General features: G+C 35.6%; 1 protein-coding gene across 4 annotated transcripts in view; it reads right to left on the bottom strand.

The window, feature by feature from the left end:
• LOC149414281 (uncharacterized) overlaps nucleotides 1–19,649 on the bottom strand; it is a 35,408-nt gene extending 15,759 nt beyond the window's left edge. For 2 of the 4 annotated variants that reach the window (XM_089643723.1, XM_089643726.1), the window contains exons 1-2: nucleotides 17,227–19,641; nucleotides 11,069–11,224 (exon numbers count right to left, since the gene is read on the bottom strand). In XM_089643723.1, the coding sequence (XP_089499849.1) occupies nucleotides 11,069–11,183 (115 nt within the window). In that variant the 5' untranslated portion in view covers nucleotides 11,184–11,224; nucleotides 17,227–19,641. Of the gene's footprint in view, nucleotides 1–11,068; nucleotides 11,225–17,226 lie in introns of all 4 variants that reach the window. The other 2 variants (XM_089643724.1, XM_089643725.1) reach the window with 2 other exon arrangements.
• Between the last annotated feature and the right edge of the window lie 432 nt (nucleotides 19,650–20,081).

Below are 20,081 nucleotides of genomic sequence, written 5' to 3'. Positions count from 1 at the left end.
TCATCCACCTGCTCTAAGTATTCCTCATTCACAACTATATTGCACACTGTTTTCGTACTCTCTCTTTCAAACACCATGACTTTAGACTTACTTACATTCATCATTAACTCATTCTTCATGCATACTTCGTTCATCCTAGACACGAGAGACTGTAGATCTGCCATACTATTAGCAATCAGCAGCACATCATCAGCATTCAACAGGCAACATACTTTCAAATTACTCAAATTCGCGCCCAATCCCACCTCTTTCAATTCTTGCATACAATTATCCATGTATAGATTGAATAACCACGGTGACATTATGCAGCCTTAACTTAGGACCTGCATTTACCCTTCTTTCAACAATATCTCTGTCAACCTTTCCACCTCTCTAGAACATATTTCCTAAATACACAAACTCATCCACCTGCTCCAAGTATTCCCCATTCACAACTATATTGCACACTGTTTTCGTATTCTCTCTTTCAAACACCATTACTATTAGATTTAGAAAAATAATAACAATAGCCAAAGTTTTATTTTTTTAATGCTAGATAGTATAGATTAAGTTAACGTACAGGGTGCAATATATCACTATCCATTTTTAGGAAGTTAATTTTCTTTTTGAATTGTTCAAATTTCAATGTTTCGATTACATTAATTTTGTTTTTGGACAATAATATATAGTACCATTTCGCACCTAAATACAAATAGTGGTGCTGAGACATGGTTCTTAGCATTTGGATGGTTACTAAGCCATTTGTTTTAAATATATTGCTTATGCTATCTGAGGGATGAACGTTATTGATGAAATATTCCCGGGTTACGAATAACCTGTCAATATTTGATAACCTCCTACTACTACCACCACAGTGAATGGAAAATGTTGTTTGTATCGTGATGGAGGACTTAGCCAACCGAGGAATTGAACGCACAACGCTTGGGTGGGACCCAAATGTGATGCAAACTCAGTCACTGACCGGTCATAAATATAAATTTGATACAAGGTGTTTCTTTTATACATAAATCATATTTTTTCACATAAAAATCAACCTCACTAGGACTAAGCCTGTATCGAGGTTAACAATTTATATTTGAGTGAAGCCACAGACATGAATATATAGACTAGAAATTAAAGGTGAGGGGTAAAATCAACTGTTGAAGAACGAAGGGGGTAAAGCTGAATGTGATTCGTCAATAAATCAATCTGACAGTAAATAGGCATCTCGCATTATAATATCACCATTTACTTCTTAAAAGTAAAATCTGCTTTTGAATGAATAGACATTTTTACATGGGAGCGCAAATTACTCGCCACGTTATGAACAAATTTGCGAAGTCCAAATTCGGCAAAATAAATTTCTTCTATTTTCAGAGTCGAATATTTCGTTTACGTATTTAGTTAAGACACTTTTATAAATGTTCATAATTTACTTCCCAGCAACCAACCAGCTTTGTGTTTCGCGTCCAGACGTATCTCGATGTGATAGTATATGTTTCTACAACTGATCCATATTATACGATGTGAATATGCTTAAAATAAAGTAAAATAATGCTTATATATGGAATGTAATACGACAATTGGGTTTATTCTCTTTTTCACATCTATTTTTACAAGTTTTCATAGCACAAGCCACCATTTTGCCGTGTTATTTCGTAAAATGAACCGATGATGCCTCGACCATAGTTCCCACAAGAATGATGACGTCACGTTTTCTAAATTCACAGGAGGCCATACGCGAGCCCAGCCGGCTCCAATGGAACCGGTATGGGGAGTGGGGAATAATACGCTTTTAATCACTTAGGGCAGGTCTACTAATATTCATATGTCTATGAGTGAAGCAAATATAGATCGTGTGAGAAATGTGGAAATCCGCAAAGAATGCAAGGCTGATGTAAGCGTAATGAGTAAAATTAAGAAAGGGACGCTTAGATGGTTTGGGCATGAGCGAAGAAAGAAAAAAAAACAAATAAAATCAATAAAAAAATAAGAAAATTTAAACACTTTAAATTTGCACCTTAGAAAGGATTAGTTTTAATTTACAATGCCCTGGGGTCAGGTCAGGCCATCCTAAAGTTGTGTATTATACTGCAAGGCTAGTAGTCCTAGTGAGGTAAATAATTAAAGGGTAAACAATGATACCGCATGTAAAGAAACAATAAATAAATACTAATTTATATTTAGCCATAGTTCCAATGATATTTAAGTCAATTAACGGAACTGTGCATTCCTGAAAATACCAATTGACAACAGCCAACTCTTAGATCTGCGACGTCATCACCTATCGGAAGGTTGATGGTCCAGTTGGTTAAAACGCCTGTCCCGGTAAGACAACAGATCCTGGGTTCGATTCCTAGTTGTGACCGTCATGTTTTTATATTTCTGTGTCTTGTTCTGTTTCACGTTTCGTTTAGATTTATTAGTTTATTATCTTCTACTTCAATAAAATAATAATAAAGACTGATAATTTCATTTTAAGCGCAAGTAATATTATTTTAGGTAATTTTATAAAATTTGTTCTCCTTTCTTAAAATTTAACATTAAAAACATAATTACTTCCTAGCCCATTCTCTGCCGGGTATTTGGTGTCATATAAAACAGCATGTTAACACGCTAATTTTATACGGACGGCCTTGTGTACCTAGAGCGCGTATACACGCTTAACCTTTCCCTTACTGTGCGAAAAAAATCCACGCGTTCCGGTGCTGTGTAGTCAATACACATCTCAAAATAAGCAGTGTAATTTCGGAAAAATATGAATATTCATAGCTAATCGATTATGTTTATTATATTTTATATCAAAAGTGATAATAATTGTAATTTAATTGCTGAAAACATGAAAAAACCATCGACAGATGCTAACAAATGTGCGAGGGGTTCACATCTAACGACGGTCCGCTACCGACTGGCGGCTGGCACACACAGAGCTATGCGGTCGTAGGTATCGATAATCTAAATCAAAATACAACTGTGGACGTGTGGATTTCTCATGTTCCCGCATAGCGAACTAAAGCGAGACATCAATAGCGTGTCATTTCTTCGCGTCACACGGTTGATTGTATTGGTGCATTTGTTTCCAATTTTTAACAAAAATTTCTGATTTTTAATTGAATTTGAAAACTATTTGGAGAAGCAGTAGACTTAAAATTAGTTTGAAATAAAATTTTAAAATTAAAAATAGTGGACAGAAGAGACATATCTGGTCAGTTTTGTATAGATTTTGCTCTGCAGGTGAGTGATAATAAATTACAGTCATCTTTGCATTAATCAGATGGATTCATCCGAATTATACCGTTTGTCAAAAGAGGTCGATTTAAGACTAAAGAATTGAAATATTTGTGTCACAATAATGTGGCAGTACTTTTGGAATTACAATGTGCTAATTCATTATTATTCTAAATTCTACTCTCTTGAGAGCTGGTTGACAGATTATAATTTCATAGTGCGAATGCAAATATTACTGTGCCGATTTGCCGTCCGCTGCCGAATTTGAAGATTAAGGAGCTAAACTCAATGCGAGTGATATTTTTTGGTGAGTCTTCTGTTTTTATATTATTTGGTGGCTGGATTATAAGTTGTTACTTTTCCTGCAGAGTGAATTCAATAATCAATCAATTTTTTTTCATAGTGAATTAATTTATTCCCTGATGGTCTGTGTGACTACAAGCCAGATCATCACTATTTAAAATATTATTTTTTAATTCAGTGCATAAATGTATAACGGAGGAATACCTAAAATCTGAACCCAGAATTTATTATATTTATAGAGTTATTAGGACATTAGAACGTCTTTTCACGTAAACGCGCGAAATTTTACAAAAATCGATTTATTTCCATCACTAGTATACGGATTGCCATGATTTAAAAAACAGAGTATCGATAATGAATAACGCTACGCGTCTGTATTCAACAATATCTATGGAACGTAGAGGTGCATTATCTAAGCCGATTGAATCTGTCATCTTGTTCGTTCATAATTTATTGCGTTTCTAAATAATTTATTAAAAATATTTTAGTTTGGACGGTTAATATTTTGAGGTGACTAATAGTTTTTAATTATATTTCTTCAATATATAAAGTGTTATTTCTTTGTGATACTCAGAAAAAAGACATTTTTCACGGCTTTGAAATAATGGTAAGCGATTCTTACATATTTTTGACGTTTTCATAAAATGTATATTTAGAAACGCAAATATTTACATATAACAACACAATGCGATAGTGGATTTCATAATCTTTCCAAAACTTTTTTTAGAATGAGGCTATGTTTCCCAAAACGTGAGTTATGAAGCTTTTAGCAAAACTCGTAAATAACACAAAAATTATCACGTTTTGACAGTTCTCAAAGGAACACATAGTAAATAAATGTCTTTGTCTGAGAGGTTAACACATTTCTGGCAGGTATTTTTTGCGCTGGCGCTATGCTGTTTCCGAGCGAAAAAAAGTATTTATTTAATAATTTCTACTTAGTAACTCAGCATACCCAAGCTATAAAAGTACTAAACGAAAATCGAATATTACTTGAAATGCAGCTCAATTAACCTTGTTATATGTTTATTACATTCCGCCTATCGGTATTTGCACATACCTGCTTTCTTTAAATACGCCCGACATCTCTCACTCGCTTGCACATAAGAGTTGAGTGGGGCGTAACAGAGATAGAGATTCGAATCGGGTTTCACGATCACAAAAACCCAGATTCCAGGAATTGAATTATTACAATAACAGATAATATTCTATCCTCTTGTTGAAATACAGATGTAAACAAAAGGCACGAAGATAAATATAAAAAGAAGACTTGCATTACGATTCGTTAAGTATATACATATAATTGGGACCTTTACAAAGAGATTGGTATATAATATTCATATAAAAACATAGAAAAATTCTGCCTTTTCTGCCATTGAAATGAGGTCGGCACAAAAGGTGGAACTACGCTTCCCGTCGTTAAGCATCAATCGACCTATCTTTCCCGCCCGAAGTGTGTTAACAGTCTAAACCTTGTGTCCAAAAAAGAATGTTTCTAATTTTCTCTTCATTAAATAGTATATAAAAAAAAGTTGCTATCCGCGTCTGTCTGTTTGTGCGCTTAGTTCACCTAAACTACGTAACATATTTTGATAAACTTTTCACTATCGTTTAGAGAATTTTTTCCAGAAGGTTTTTTAATACATGCATATTATAGTAGAACCCTGTTAATAAGGAATTTATTATGTCAGCAAGAAAGTGCGCGCCCGACTTCCACCCACATCATCAAGGTAACCAAAGCTGGTGAGTGCAACACCGCGTAATACTTTGTGTGTTGGTTCGGGGCGCGGCGATCCTGCAGGTATCACAAGTGTTCATTAGGCAGAGAGAGCATCAAATCCTTTCATCTGACCCGTACGTTGGTGCGACCCAACGTGTCACCTACAACGACACTATACCAACTATCCAATCATTATTTTTATTTATTTATTGACGCCCTATTGGGCTTTTGAGTACATACCAATTACAAATTTCATTTTTAACAACAGTATAAAACAAACAATAGAAAATCGAAATAAAATATAATGATTTCTCATAAATTATTTACATTTAAAAAGTGGTGGACTAATTTGGCTTTAAATGTATTGAAGTTTAAATTAAATATGTCAGCGACATCACTTAGTTCATTGCCCAACCTATGTATTCTTTCTAACACAGAATTCGTAGCGAAGTTATTGTTGTAGAATAAAATATTCCGTCTAATATATTTTGGAGGTATGTATATGTAAAGATAGCAAATTTATAGTGTCAGGGCAGTCTAACTTTGAATGAACAATTTTATATAATAAAAGGAGATCAAATATTTTTCGCCTTTCAGATAATTTCGATAAGTTAAGTTTACTGCGTAAATTGACATAATTGATTTCAATAATAGGAATACCAATTTTGAAATTAATAAAACGTAAAAATTTATTTTGAATTTTTTCAATTTGTAAACAGTGAGAGTTGAAATGAGGACACCAAATGGTTGAATTGTATTCAACCTGACTTCTAACCAGAGACGTGTATAGTAATTTTATAGTTTTTATGTTATTAAAGTCTTTAGCGATTCTGAGAATAAATCCAAGCATTTGTAATCCCTTACTGGTAATGCTATTAATGTGATTCAAGAAGCGTAATTTGGAGTCAAAGATAACTCCAAGGCCATTGAATTCAAAAACTCTTTTTAGATTGGCATTGTTAATTGAGTAGTCGAATAATAAAGGGGTTTTAGATCTATGGAAACTGATTGTTTGGCATTTGTTGATATTAAGATGTAATTTGTTTACGATGCACCATTCATTAAGTTTATTTAAGTTCATTTGTAGAGTTAAACAATCAGAAGAATTACTGATCGATTTAAATATCTTTAGATCGTCGGCGAATAGAAGAAAGTGAATATTATCGAAAATTAGTGAAATGTCATTAAAAAATAGTAGGAAAAGAATTGGTCCTAGGTGGGAACCTTGGGGGACCCCACTTAAGGCAAAAAAAAAGTGTAAGAAGTTGTGGAGGTAATTTTTACAGATAATTTTCTGTATGATAAGTAACTTCTAAACCATTCGAGAAAGTTGCCGCTTATTCCCAAGTGTTCTAATTTTTCCATTAAAATGCGATGAGAAACAGTATCAAAGGCTTTGCTAAAGTCAGTATAAATTGTATCAACTTGAAGACCCTTGGACAGTGCATTAGAAATTTTCGTAAAGCAATAAGTTAGATGACGTAGATCTGTCTGGCATAAAACCATGGATGCATGATTATTATTATTATTTTAACAAAGTATGAAAGCGACGCACAACATGTGTCTCCAACATTGTTCCCCCATCGGCAAAATGCCTTTCTTTCCACCCACATTTCAAATTAAAATAACATTCATTGCGTAGCTGCTTCGATAGTGCAGTTTGGTCGTAGCTCGGCGACAGTCAGCGCGCAAACATCCCATACAAACTTTGTTTCTATTATCTGTGTTTAAACATTTAAAAATAAGATTGAGGTTAAACCAGCATTTCTCAAAATTTTTGGAACAAGGAACCCTTAACTATGTACTGAAGCTAAATTTACACTGTGCTGATTTCGTATTCGTAATAACTTACATATTTTTTGCAAAATAATGTTTTTATGAATTTTGCCATCTTACCAGATAATGTATTTTTATATCTTCGTTGCGCTTGTATATATAGCCGGTATGTGAGAAGAAAAACTTCCCAGTTTTTTATTAAAATACGTCAACAAACAGCGTTTTAACGAGTTTTGTGCGATAACGGTTAAACTTACGCACACAGCCGAGATTGGGCCCGATTCCTTGATTTGATAAAAAATGTTTTGCTAAAATCTGGCATGTAACCTGTTTTGCAATATTAATAAAAACAGTGAATAATCTCTCAAAGTACTTTCCTCATATATTTTGAGAAATAATTTTTTATTGTGCCTATCGGCAACAGGGGTGCACAAGAGGTTATTGGCCAATTGGATATTAACAGAACTCTAGTTCCATCACAGAACTAATGACTACTATGTTTATGTCCCCGAAACAATGATCAATATCACATCAAAGGGTTAAAAATTAAAGTTTTCTTTAAAATGATAGAACGGAGTTCAAATATGAAGATTTGGCCAAACCAGTTTTAAGTGTTAGTTACAAGCTAGGACTTATCAGTCCTGTAAGACGAAAAACAAAACTTATGTATTTACACAGTAATGTCTTTCTTATCTATTTTTTCCAGTTCCAACTTTTGCTTTGTGGAGTGCATACCTCTATATCATTACATAAATAATTTTCTAACAAGGTGTGTGGATCCTTTTAGTAGTACACATTTTTATCTATGGTTTCATTGTGTTGCACATCTATTTTTAATATGCCAACACAGGATTTTTGGGTTGCTGCGGTTGTCAAACCTGCAAACCAACCAACGAACCTGGGACTTCAAATCTGGCAAACTTCATTCCTTGTACATCAGGCATGCCCGTGGGCCATGCGGCCCAATTGAATATTTTTTGCGGCCCAAAATAAAGTTTTCAGCTTTTTATGTTTTGGATTTTTGTATTCATTACACAAAAAAAGTACTCGTATTATATTTTGTGAAATTTAGAACTTTCTTGATATTAGACAACAGACTCTCGATGGGGGTTTTGATTTATTGCTTGAAAAGTGCCAGGCGCATATGGCCGCACTATACTTTTTCCACACATTTCTCGGAAGATCAAATGTAATTGATCTGATTTTAATAAGTGGATGGTGAGATTGGTGAGTAACACATAATCACATGTACAGTGGAGAGCGAGCATGCTGGTTAAACATGTGCCATTTTTTTAAATTTATAAAGCGCCAAGGGCAAACAAGTGGAAGATGCAGTATTCAAACAAGAATAATAATTTTGTGAAAATATAAAACCCATCACCAATTCGTGGCAATAAATCAAAACCCCCATTGAGAGTCTGAGTCCTATGTGTTATGCTTATGTCGGCTTCCACACGGAGCGTGTAGAGCCGGCAATACAACAGTAAGAGTGAGACGGCTATCGTCTGAGCATTAACCTATAGAGTAATTGTACACTTTTTAACACGTCGGTTTCGGTCGGTCACGTTTTCCCGGAACCGCATATGTGAGTGCGGCACATTCTATACGAATTAAAAAAATATATATATTTACGTGAGATTTTGACCCTTATGTATAAAGAATTTGTATGAAAAACAAGGTCACAATCGCTTGGGCTATTCTCGTTCTTTACGCAGCAAATACCGGAATGACTTCTAGCTTTTCAGATTTTTTACAAAGAATTTTTCTGTGGAATGCCAACGAAATATTTGCCGCGTTTTGCAACCATCAAAGTGTCAAAGCGTCTTCTTTCATTATTTTTGATATAAATTGATTGTGGAAATAATAGATTTGAGGTAACAGCAGAAAGATAGTTTTATCTACATTATTTTGATGTAATTTTTATAATATTTCACCCAAGAAAAGTGATGAAAATTAACTTCGTAAGATTATGATAGAAATGTCAAAATTTTTACGTCATAATGAATAATTATATTTTTAGCATTATTTATTTACAGGTTTCTAGTACAAAATAATATTATTAGTAACAACAATTGTATAAACTACCGAAATCTGGAAGAATTGTTATCATATACTTATATAATGCGACACAAAAAAAATTTAAGTGGACACTTGACGTTTGATTTTGGAATTTGAGCTTTTGAACTTTTTCGTGTGAATTTCCTGGTACACCACAGGTTAAGCAACTGTATGGTTTACTCGTGTTAGCAGTGATGTCATTCCTACTGAAATTTCGGTAGATCTATCGATTATGGCAAAAATCTACCAATATTCATGGAAAATCTCTCGTTAAAATCAAATAAAATTTTTTGAAAACCTACCGAATGTTGAAAGATGCAACTTATTAAAGGGACTTTCTTTACTAAAATTCTTTGCATTTCTGACAGCTTCAGTTCTTTTTATTACTATCTACTATCTTTTTATATACTATCCACGTCTATCTTTTTGTGCGCCTAGTACTTCTAAACTACCCAACGGATTTGGATAGGGTTTTACTATCATTTGGAGAATTTCTTCCTGAAGGTTTATGTACATAATACATGAATATTATATTTATAGAAAGTGGAAAAAAAGTCGATGGTTTGTAATCAAGTCGTAAAAAAATTATTTTCCGGAGCTTACATTGCTAACACTGGCTAAACCTTAAGAGATACATCAAAATAATGTACTACGGAATTGTATGTCTTAAAAAGGCCTACAGAAAAGTCCTTGATGGTATATATCTATCTCCTAAGGATAACCCCCACCAACACCGGGTACCGTCAGATAGTTGAAACAATAAAATACAACACAGAGTCCTACTTCTTGTCAGAATTTGAACATCGGTCAAAATTGTGATATTATGACATTTATGACCAGAATTTCATACTTTTCTTTGGCTTCTGAATTATCAGCATACATTTTATTTTTCAAACTGATCTTTGGTTTTTTTTTTACATTAAAAAATGATGTCCCGTCTTTCCAGTATATAAAAAATCATCCAATTTCGGAGAAAGAAATTTTGAAAAAAATCACCATGATTTCAAAAATACAAATTAAAAAAATATATTATTTGCGAATGGGCGGTGGATTGTATAGTCAATTGTTAGATTTAGATAAATAATAAATGAAGCTGAATGAACAGTAGCACATCTGGGTTTGAGTCACACTGAACCAACAATGGACGTAAATGTGTTTACATGATCCGTTTTGTCGTATCAGTTCTCGTAAAATAATGCCTCTCCTGTCATTTCTCAAATCTGACAATAGATTTCATTACGATTCGATAAGACGTATGATTTGGTGTGTACACGCTCAGTTTTAGAGATTTGTCGAATCCGATAAAACGTACAATAAGTAAACCAACCTTTAGGATGTATCAACTTTTTAGGACGTATAAATACGTCAAACGTAAACAGTATCGGGTACGGGTTGGACATATGAATACGTCCTTGAAATATATGTTGCACCCTGAAACGAGCGGGACGTATATTTCCGAGCATATCACACGGAAATTGAGTTTTGAATTTTTTAAACTCAATGTTTCTATTTTATTTGTGTGCTTTTGTTTATTGTTCTGTAATTATTACCTTTTTTATATTTTTTGTAATCTTTAAAATTGTTTGTAAAATTACGAATTTTCTAATTCAATGTTTCCATTTTTATAATGCATAAATAAAAAAAAATAATAATATGAAATTAGGTCCTCAGGGCGTGACATACTGACACGTCCTAGTGAAAGAGTTCGCGCCCGTTATATGTCGCATAATTCAAAACGGAATCCTAACAGGTTAACCTCATTTCTGAAGAAATGTACATTATCAAGTGACCGGTTAGTATGAACTTGCGCTTCCTACTCCTTTAAGTGACGTTTCACTCATCCTCGCAGTGTCCACCATCAGCGCAGATGTAATAATAATAATATTTGCATGATTTGCATAGTGCCGTACTATTCCTATAATGCTCATCCATGAAAGATAAATTAAATTATTTGGTTAAATCAAGTTAAATTAGCACCGCATCGATCGCGGCATACAAACCAACCGTTGATCCTTGCGTGCTGCGGGTTGCGGTCCATCCTGAGGCGTCCCGACGCAATCTGCTCCGCGCGTGACATGGACGATGACGCTGGGCCACCGTTGGGGCGGCGCGACGACATGCTGGCGTGCCTAAGTCCCGTGAAGCTCGGCACTACTTAACCTGCAAACAACGAGATTGTAGATTAGTTACATTGTTTTAAAAGGTCGGTTAACCTGTCGGGAGTGGAAAATAAATATAAATAGCAGGAACAAGAATAAGAAACACCTATTCCATTGATGGTGCAAGTGTCCAGCCTTGATTAGAAAAGGACCCCGATACATGGGAAGAAGACACACTGTGTAACCATGAAAGATGAACAATCACCAAATGATTAAACAACCCTGCTGAACTTTATTAACCACTTGAGCGATAGCTACCCAAATTTGGGTAGCTGTAAATAGGTGATTTTTTATGAATTTATCTTGAACTTTCCGCAATCAGCTAATATGTTTAGTTTCTAGCTTGATAAAGCTTCTATCAAATTAGCGTAAGCGTATATGAAGGATTGTACGACTCTTGGTACCGGATAAGAAGATATGTCGGATTGTCAGATGCCGTTAACGTCTCCGAGTATGCAATAACAATTAATAATTTTAATAGCATTTTTTTTTTTGTAAAATATATCCTGATAAAGAAGAGTAACCGTTTAATTGAGCCGAAATACGGTTTACCGGGAGTCGTACGAATGCGCCACATCAAAAAGAGCTAGCTCAATTGTGCGGCTCGTTCATGAACTCGATCGCTAGAAGGTAGATGATTTTTATGAATTAAAATTAATTTATTTTGAATTTCTCGCAATCAGCTAATGTTTAGTGGCTAGCTTGATTAACTCTTCAGGCGCTTCTTCGCTTTTGGTAACAACTCATGCGGTCTCACAGAAATCGTTACGTCTTCCTTACTATTAATACGGTGTTACAATCTTTAGGAAAATCTGTGTTATGGACATTAGGCTACTTTATGCCAAAAACATACTAGCATACCTCTTCAAACACAAAACTACTTTTGACAATGTCCAAACTGCTCGTGATACTAGAACCAAAGGACATAATCTCTTACAAATCCCTTTCGCTAAAACAACTTTTGGTCAGAGAAATTTTAGATATTTTGCAACAAGGCTATATAATGCTCTCACACTAGCCATTAGACTGAACGAACGTTTTTCGAAATATAAAACAGACATCAAGTCTTGGATCATCAGCCAAGACAGATCCAAGATCAAAAATCCCCTCATAAGTATGTACTAGATGCTGATTAACCAATTTATCATTTATTATTTATTATTTTTTATCATTTTCACATTGTCATTTAATGTTATGAAATATTATATGTATCAAATAATATGTAAACATTAATTTATGTACTCAATACGTCTGTCTCAACACAGGTTTATCCTAAGTGAGACAGAAATCGAAAGAAAACTTTATATTGTTAATAAAAAAAAAGAAAGAAAAAATACCATGCTTTGCATTCAAATCTAGAAGTTAACCACAGAAGAATTAAATTCTACACCTTTATGAAACCAAAGGCACCGACCGCAATTTTAAAAACTCTGTAACGGATTTGAATCTAGTAACCCGTTATTTTTAATATTTGGAGAGGACGAGATGTCTTATGACCGGCAACACGGATGAACAGCTGTTCCGAGGTTGGCTGACAGAATGACACGGGAGGACGATCAGTATTCTGGTGGTGGCGGTTACGGTGAGACGTACGGAGGAAGGAGCTCTGTGTGATTGTATGAAACTGGTACCTATTTACCTACTGGTAATATTAAAATCATGTTTGATTACCTACAATTTAGTTAATATTAAACGTGACTGGTTTCCTTTTAATTTAAAAAAATACCAACCCACAATTTTATGTAGGATTATCTGTAATTATTAATTTTAGTCTCATGCTAACAATTATAATGTTGTACAATAAATTACACTCTTCATTTATAGCATCTTTTTTAAGATTAGCGTCCTTAATGTTTGTAATATATTTGTCTAAGAAAATAAGTGTTTTTATACAACCCAGACTTTGTAACAGTTATATTTGCCACGCCTGCAAGAAAGAACTGTTAAGGTATCTCGGCTGGCTGCCAACACCGACGCTCTACTGTTTACGTCTCTCTGGTGTCGTAAAGTTAAAGGAAGAAGACTTGAACGCGAGAGAGATGGTTTTATCGGGCAAACGTGGAGTCTTCAGTTTCAAGCGGGCAAGCGGCTAGAGCTGACATTCTGGAAAGACTGGACGTGGGATCTCGAACAGAAATGGCCGCGTTAGTTAGTTTCACTTTTATTTGACTGGATACTGTCTTCTTAAATTACTATTAAATTTTGTAGAGATTAATCATCTCCGCATGGCGCCCTATACTTTATCGCAGGTTAGTTGATCTCCTGGTATATTATGTCACTTTTGCGAATTCATAATGTTACTTCTTAAATTCCTAGTTGCTAGCGATCTTCGACCAGGCACACGGCCTTGAGTTATTATAACCATTTATATAAAATGAGTCTCACGTTTCTAATTGTTAATTAATAAATATTGTTAACTTTACATTCTTTTATTCTTTAACAATGCAATCCTTTCTTATAGAAAACCTAATCTGTTACAATGACGCCGCAATGGCGGTTTTGTCATTTCATTACTTGGTAAAGAGTAAAATCCATATCGTTACAATGGCGCTTCAACGTGACTTTCATCTTATAATTATTACAATAGCGTCCAGCGTGTGACGCTTTGCTTTTAATACGATACAAATAAACTCGAAGAGTGTGTAAGCTTAAGTCAAACTGCTGGTTTCCGGAACGGCGAGTTTCAAACGCCCTGTCTGAAACGGCTCTAAAAGAATTTTAGATATTTCTTATTTAACCCCTCCGAAAATCGCCATGTAAGCACTTTAACTGTCTTTAACGAAATGACATTTTACGAAAACTTTTTGTTATTACCGCTTCACAATTAAAGCTCTATAAATGAAACATTTCTGAACGTAGCCGAATAGTAAAAACTGTTTTAGAAAAGTTACAAAATAAGCTTTCAAATTATTATATTACAAATAAATATTAGCATTTTTAAATATTAAAATTTAGAACGCAAACATTAAAAATAGGTTAAAAATGACTCACGTCATGTTTTTAGGTGAAAATGGTACTAAAATCACAGATTATGTAAACAAAAATATTTATTCTATTGTATATATGTGTAATAAACACTTTTATCACCTCATTTTTTTATCATTTCATATAAAAATATTTTATAAAAATTTAATATGTGAAGCGCGCGGCGCTACCGGCAGACATTTTGCGCGGGTAAAAATGTTGTGTCAATTATGCGACTGTCAGCAGATTCCTGTTTTGTATTTCCATAGACAACTTGGTAGTGATGTGTAGCTTGATCTATAATCGACCTTTTAGTTTTTGTTTGAGGGATGTAACTAAAATAATAACGGAGTAAGAACGATTTCTATGGAGAGACACGCGTTGACGTGTAAACACGCTTATTGTACTTGACTGCTATCGTTATTTTATCGTGTATATCTGCTTACGTTGCTGACCGGTTAACAGCAAACGTTAGGATTTCCGTGTGCTATCAAATGAGGATTAAGCAACAAACTTTTATCTGTCTATTTCAAATCAGCCGCTAATAATTGTAGAAAGCATTTTTAAAATGTTCTTTAATTCTTACTAACTAACTAACCATCACAACGTTTCTCCACAGGGGTAGGCAGAGAGGATGGACCACCAAACAACTCGGTCTTGGCACACACTCCTTGCCTCATTCACATTCAAAAATACTCTTCTGTTATTCTGACTCTTAACATGGCCCGACTCAAGTATCTCTTTCACTTGATCGTGCCATGTCTTTCTCGGGCGTCCCAGACTTCTTCCACCATTTACATTTGCATCACATACCTTACACTCCTTTCTTCGTTCATTCGCTCTACATGCCCAAACCATCGAAGCTTCTTTTCTTAATCTTACTCATCATGCTTACATTCCTTGCGGATCTCCACATTTCTCACGTGGTTTTACCACACATACGCCTCAAGGATCTCATTTCTACCACATTCAGTCTAATTTAATCCTTTCACTGTCAATTCCATGCCTCACTGCCATACATCAGGGTTGGTACAAGCATTCCATTGTGGACTGCTAGCTTCGCTTCTTTGTACATTTTTTTGTTAGCGCCAACCACGTTCATCCTCCATTAATGGAGTTACCTGCATTTACCCTTCTTTCAATATCTCGTCAGCCTTCCCATCTCTCTAGAACATACTTCCTAAATACACAAACTCATCCACCTGCTCCAAGTATTCCTCATTCACAACTATATTGCACACTGTTTCTGTACTCTCTCTTTCAAACACCATGACTTTAGACATACTTACATTCATCATTAACTCATTCTATCAGAAATTTTATCAGAATTTAATGGTTTGGCCTTGGATTTATACAATTTTCGCATGCGGTGCTTTTGTCATGGCATTCTGTTTTTTTTGTTTTAAATTAGTTTTAGAAAATATAAATACGTTTGCGACACCACCAACTGCAAAGTTAACCATATCAAGCTGTATATACCCTACCCCCAGCAGCCAGCGAACAAATTGAAAATTGGCCATCCGCCTAAAACATTTTTCTTTTTGATTTGGCAAAAAAATCCAAATTTCACGTTTTATATCTAGTATATACCTATTCTAAAACTACATAATGCACGTCTTTTAGTTTCCTTAAAATTTACGTTAGTCAGCGTGTCAATTCTAAATTATTTTCTTAAAATTGAACATCATTTCACATGTTAAAAATTGCATTTTTTGATGTCCATAGACATTTCCATTAGACCAGGGGTTCCCAACCTTTTTGTACTCTAGAGCTCATCCTAAAATATCGGTAGGGTGGCAGGCACCACCTATTTTTAATCGACAAACTCGGGGCAGCAATCGCAATCAAAATGACAACAATGCGGTTCCAGGCGGGGAATGCTATTTGCACATCACTCCTTGTACACGTTGAAAACCCGAAGTGATCCGATGATCGCCGAACCGATCGGGATGGTACAAACACTGTTGCTTACACTGACAGACAGAGCTGGCAGAGTCATGTGACATGTGTTTTGGCGCCTTCGGCGTTCATCGGCTCAGTTCGTGGCGTTCGTTCACTTCGGGTTTTCTGCGTGTACAAGGAGTGATGTGTAAATAGAACTCTCCGTTCCAGGCTAGCGTGAAGAGTGCAGTCTGGCTCGCCGCTAGACAGGTTGCGACAAGTACTGTCAGCAAAGGAACCACTCATACATACATCACAAACATACGAACGTATTTAATAAACCTAGGCACTCAAAAAAATTAAAACTCTAACAAATAAATAAAATAAAAAATCACATTTTTCATTAATGTTTCACTGTCGAATAATGGCGGGCACATACGAATCGTTCGGGGTTGGGAACCCCTGCATTAGACCATAGACAACAAACAGAAATAGTAACGTTCATCATTGCCCAAAATAAGTTCAATTCGGGGCAATTTTGGTAACAACATACGGAATTGATAAGTTTAAAAAAAAATTATAAAACCTAAATACGGGATAGACGGTGTATTCATTGGTTTTAAACCACAGTAAGCATTTAAATGTTTCAGTATTAATATTGGAATTAGCGCGGCCAAATTCAAAACCGAACGCCCTGAAATCTCTATCGCTCGAGTGGTCAAATTAAAAGGAGTGGACAAAAGGTGAAACAGACTGGGGAACTGCCAGGGGAACTATGCGGAAGGTTATTTAATAATGATATGATGATTGAATGGCACAGATGTGTGAAGATGGTATCTAAAAGTAAATGTGGCTGTAGAAAGCAAGGGCTGGTTCTTGGTATGATTCTTGAAGAGTCCAGGTTTACTCGTTCCATAAAAATACCCTCCACATATGACTTAGACCTATTTATAGAGATAACATAAAAGATGACATAGCAAGAAGAGCAGATTAATATAATATGAAGCAATCAATTAGCAGGCATGCCATGGAATAGCAGTATAACAGACAGACGACACATGACCACACCGTGATGGCATTATATATAGATCATAAATATAACTGTGGTAGTGACTGTGTAAAAAAAAAACTTTACTCATAGATACAATTATTTCTTACCTATTTTTCCAAAGTTCTACGATATTCTAACTTGTTTACCGTGCGACCGACAGCCCAAAATCAACGCCTCGACAAACCGACTTACCGAGGACACAAATCGGTTATTACCGGCTGCAAAATCACCAGTTTCAGATCGACGTTACCAGTTTCAGATCGACATTACCAGTTTCGAAGTTACCAGTTTCGACGTTACCAGTTTCGACGTTACTAGTTTCCCATAACCGAGCGCGCGGTCTAGCTGCATGCGTCACTGCAGCGGATTCAACAGTTGACGAAACCTTTTGTGTCCATCATTAAAAAACTGGAAAGCTTTCAAAGTTACATTGATATTTACATATAAGAGTTGTTTTGATGATCTGGGCTTGCGCGCGTTAGACCGCCGCATGTTTTACCGTGCGTGGTTTGTTTCCGAGCGGTACGAAACAAACCTAGATGCAAATTTAGTGGACGCGGATCGGACGCGATTTTCTGATGCTTATCTTCTCAAAATTCTTCTCTTGAGGTTTTCTCCTAACATGAAGATCCAGAACTGCAATACCACAATCCCAATGATCCTGAATCAGTGGAAAAAGTTTTATTTTTATAATAAAGAATTAGAAATTTTAAAATGTCACATCTCTTTTCTCATGAAAGGTCTTCAATAAAACTATCTGATACTTTCTTTTGGAGTCGCCATCTCACTGTGGAGTATCGTAACCCTAACTCCAATTTCCCTGATAAAGCAGGCTTCTTCACTCCTCGTTGTTCTGCGCTGCATGGAGAGCCTCAGACCCCAATGTTCAGGACGCCTCTGATATTTTATCAGCTCTTCCTGTTTCTCTTGCCTAACACGTGACCATGAGTTTCTCCAGGTAGGAATTCTCAGTTTGACCTGCGATATGTTCAAAGTATCTTGGGATACGCTGTAGGCAGACAGTTAATATCCAATTTTGGAGTATTACTTCTTCCGGAATGGATAGATAATGCACCTGGCCGATTCCTTGATATTGAAATCGCAGACAACCGCAGTCCATTTGCACAATGCATAACTCTTTTTCTGGTGACCTCTCCTTTCGTAGATTGGCTATCATCACTGTGCAGTCCCGAAAAGTTCAGCAGGGCTGCACTTGAAGAATTTGCAAATTGGTTGCCCTATATTTCCAGGGTATTTTGAGGGAATGCCTATGTATGCACATTTCAAAGTATCTTCCGTGTTAATGCTAGGTTTAGTTTCCATGCCGTTCAGCAAAAATGAGAAAACATAACGAACCGTTCTGGTTCTTAAATTAAAAATTACCGGGAGATTTACTTTAGCATAACCTAATATGCTGGTTTGTAGGTAAAGTTGGGTAAAAAAAAATACTCGTAAAGGCAAATTTCTCATCCAGCGTAAGTGTCGGTTTTGTAAGTTCGTCTTTTAGATCGTTTTCCTTCTTCTGACAATAGTTCTCCAGATCCAAATCCGCTCGTACGAATAATACCGTCGATCAACAATCGCGACTAACGGATGGGGAAATCATGGAGCATCGAGAGAAATTCCCATTTCACCGACGAAAATACAACCGACGATGAGGTCGACATAGATCGCAATCGATACTCGACGGAACGCTCCGATTATTCGACAAATTTTCGATTATTCGACAAATTTTCGATTATTCGACAAATAATCGTTTATTCAGTTATAACGAAATCGTCCAGGATCGACACAAAGCGGCGACATTTTTGACAGATGTCGAATTTCAGCAAATCGGCGACAATCTTCGACGAATTTTCGGATATCGGCGACGCTTTTTGTCAAATCTCACAAATACCGTCGTACAGGCGAAATCTTCGAATTCATCATGGCACTGAACTGTAACACAAATGACATTAGTCAGAAAAGTCAACATTGATTATATTTTCACTGGGACGTAAGACGTCTATTTAAAACTTGAAGCATAGCACTGATGCGTAATGTTTTCACCGACGTTACAAAATAAGTATAGTCAATAACTGTAAAATAAACTGCACTTTCTTTACAAGGTGTTTGCGTTTGAGACGACCGCCATTTTTTTAGTACATGATCAAATTATTTTTCAGAACTGGGTGAACATACAACCGTGTTTTTAGACATATTTCTCAATAAAACTGATTTTAACGCGTTCACCGATCAGGTATTCGATTTCGCACTGGTTTAGATTTCCATCTGTTATTTTTCCGACGGTATAATAATAATAATAAACTGCGATGAGCCATCGGGGCCGTTCCACACGGCACACGATATTTGGGATATTCCGGCGAAAATAACGCGAGAACAGCTTCAGAAACACTCATAGCACAATCAATATAAACACAAGACAACATTTACCAACCGTACAACGATTTATTCGGGCGAAATTCAACTTTTCTCGCAACAATATCGGTGTCGCAGTCAGCAGGCGGCCATTTTCCAAATTTTATTTTTCTGCTAGAGATAGAGATGGGATCGATGGGATGTTGGATATTCGATATTCCTGTCCCGGTGACTGCTGTCACTAGATGGATCGCCCGATATTATTATTGTTCTCGGTTCCTACCGATTACTTTTGGATCCGGTTTCTAATTGGTATTATTGTGACCATTTTTTGCAAATAGTTTAGCATTTTTTTAGTCTTATTTATCACTTGCCAGACGAGGCCGGTCAATACCAGAAAACAAACCTTTCACACGTAACCCGGTTTGAGCTGGCTTTCACCCGCAGATAATTGAAATAATTCGCTTTATTGCACATTGAAGTGTTGTAAAAGCATTTATTTGAGATATTTACAAGTAGATTGTTTATACACTTTATTTAAATATTTTGTTTATAATGCTAAATACTTTTCTTTAATGAACAACTAGCACACAAGAGGTTCCCC

The sequence above is a fragment of the Hesperophylax consimilis genome, chromosome 20 (assembly GCF_061612785.1).
Source record: "Hesperophylax consimilis isolate HC1 chromosome 20, BYU_Hcon_1.0, whole genome shotgun sequence".
Lineage (NCBI taxonomy): Eukaryota > Metazoa > Arthropoda > Insecta > Trichoptera > Limnephilidae > Hesperophylax > Hesperophylax consimilis.
This window is presented reverse-complemented; position numbering and strand designations above follow the sequence as displayed.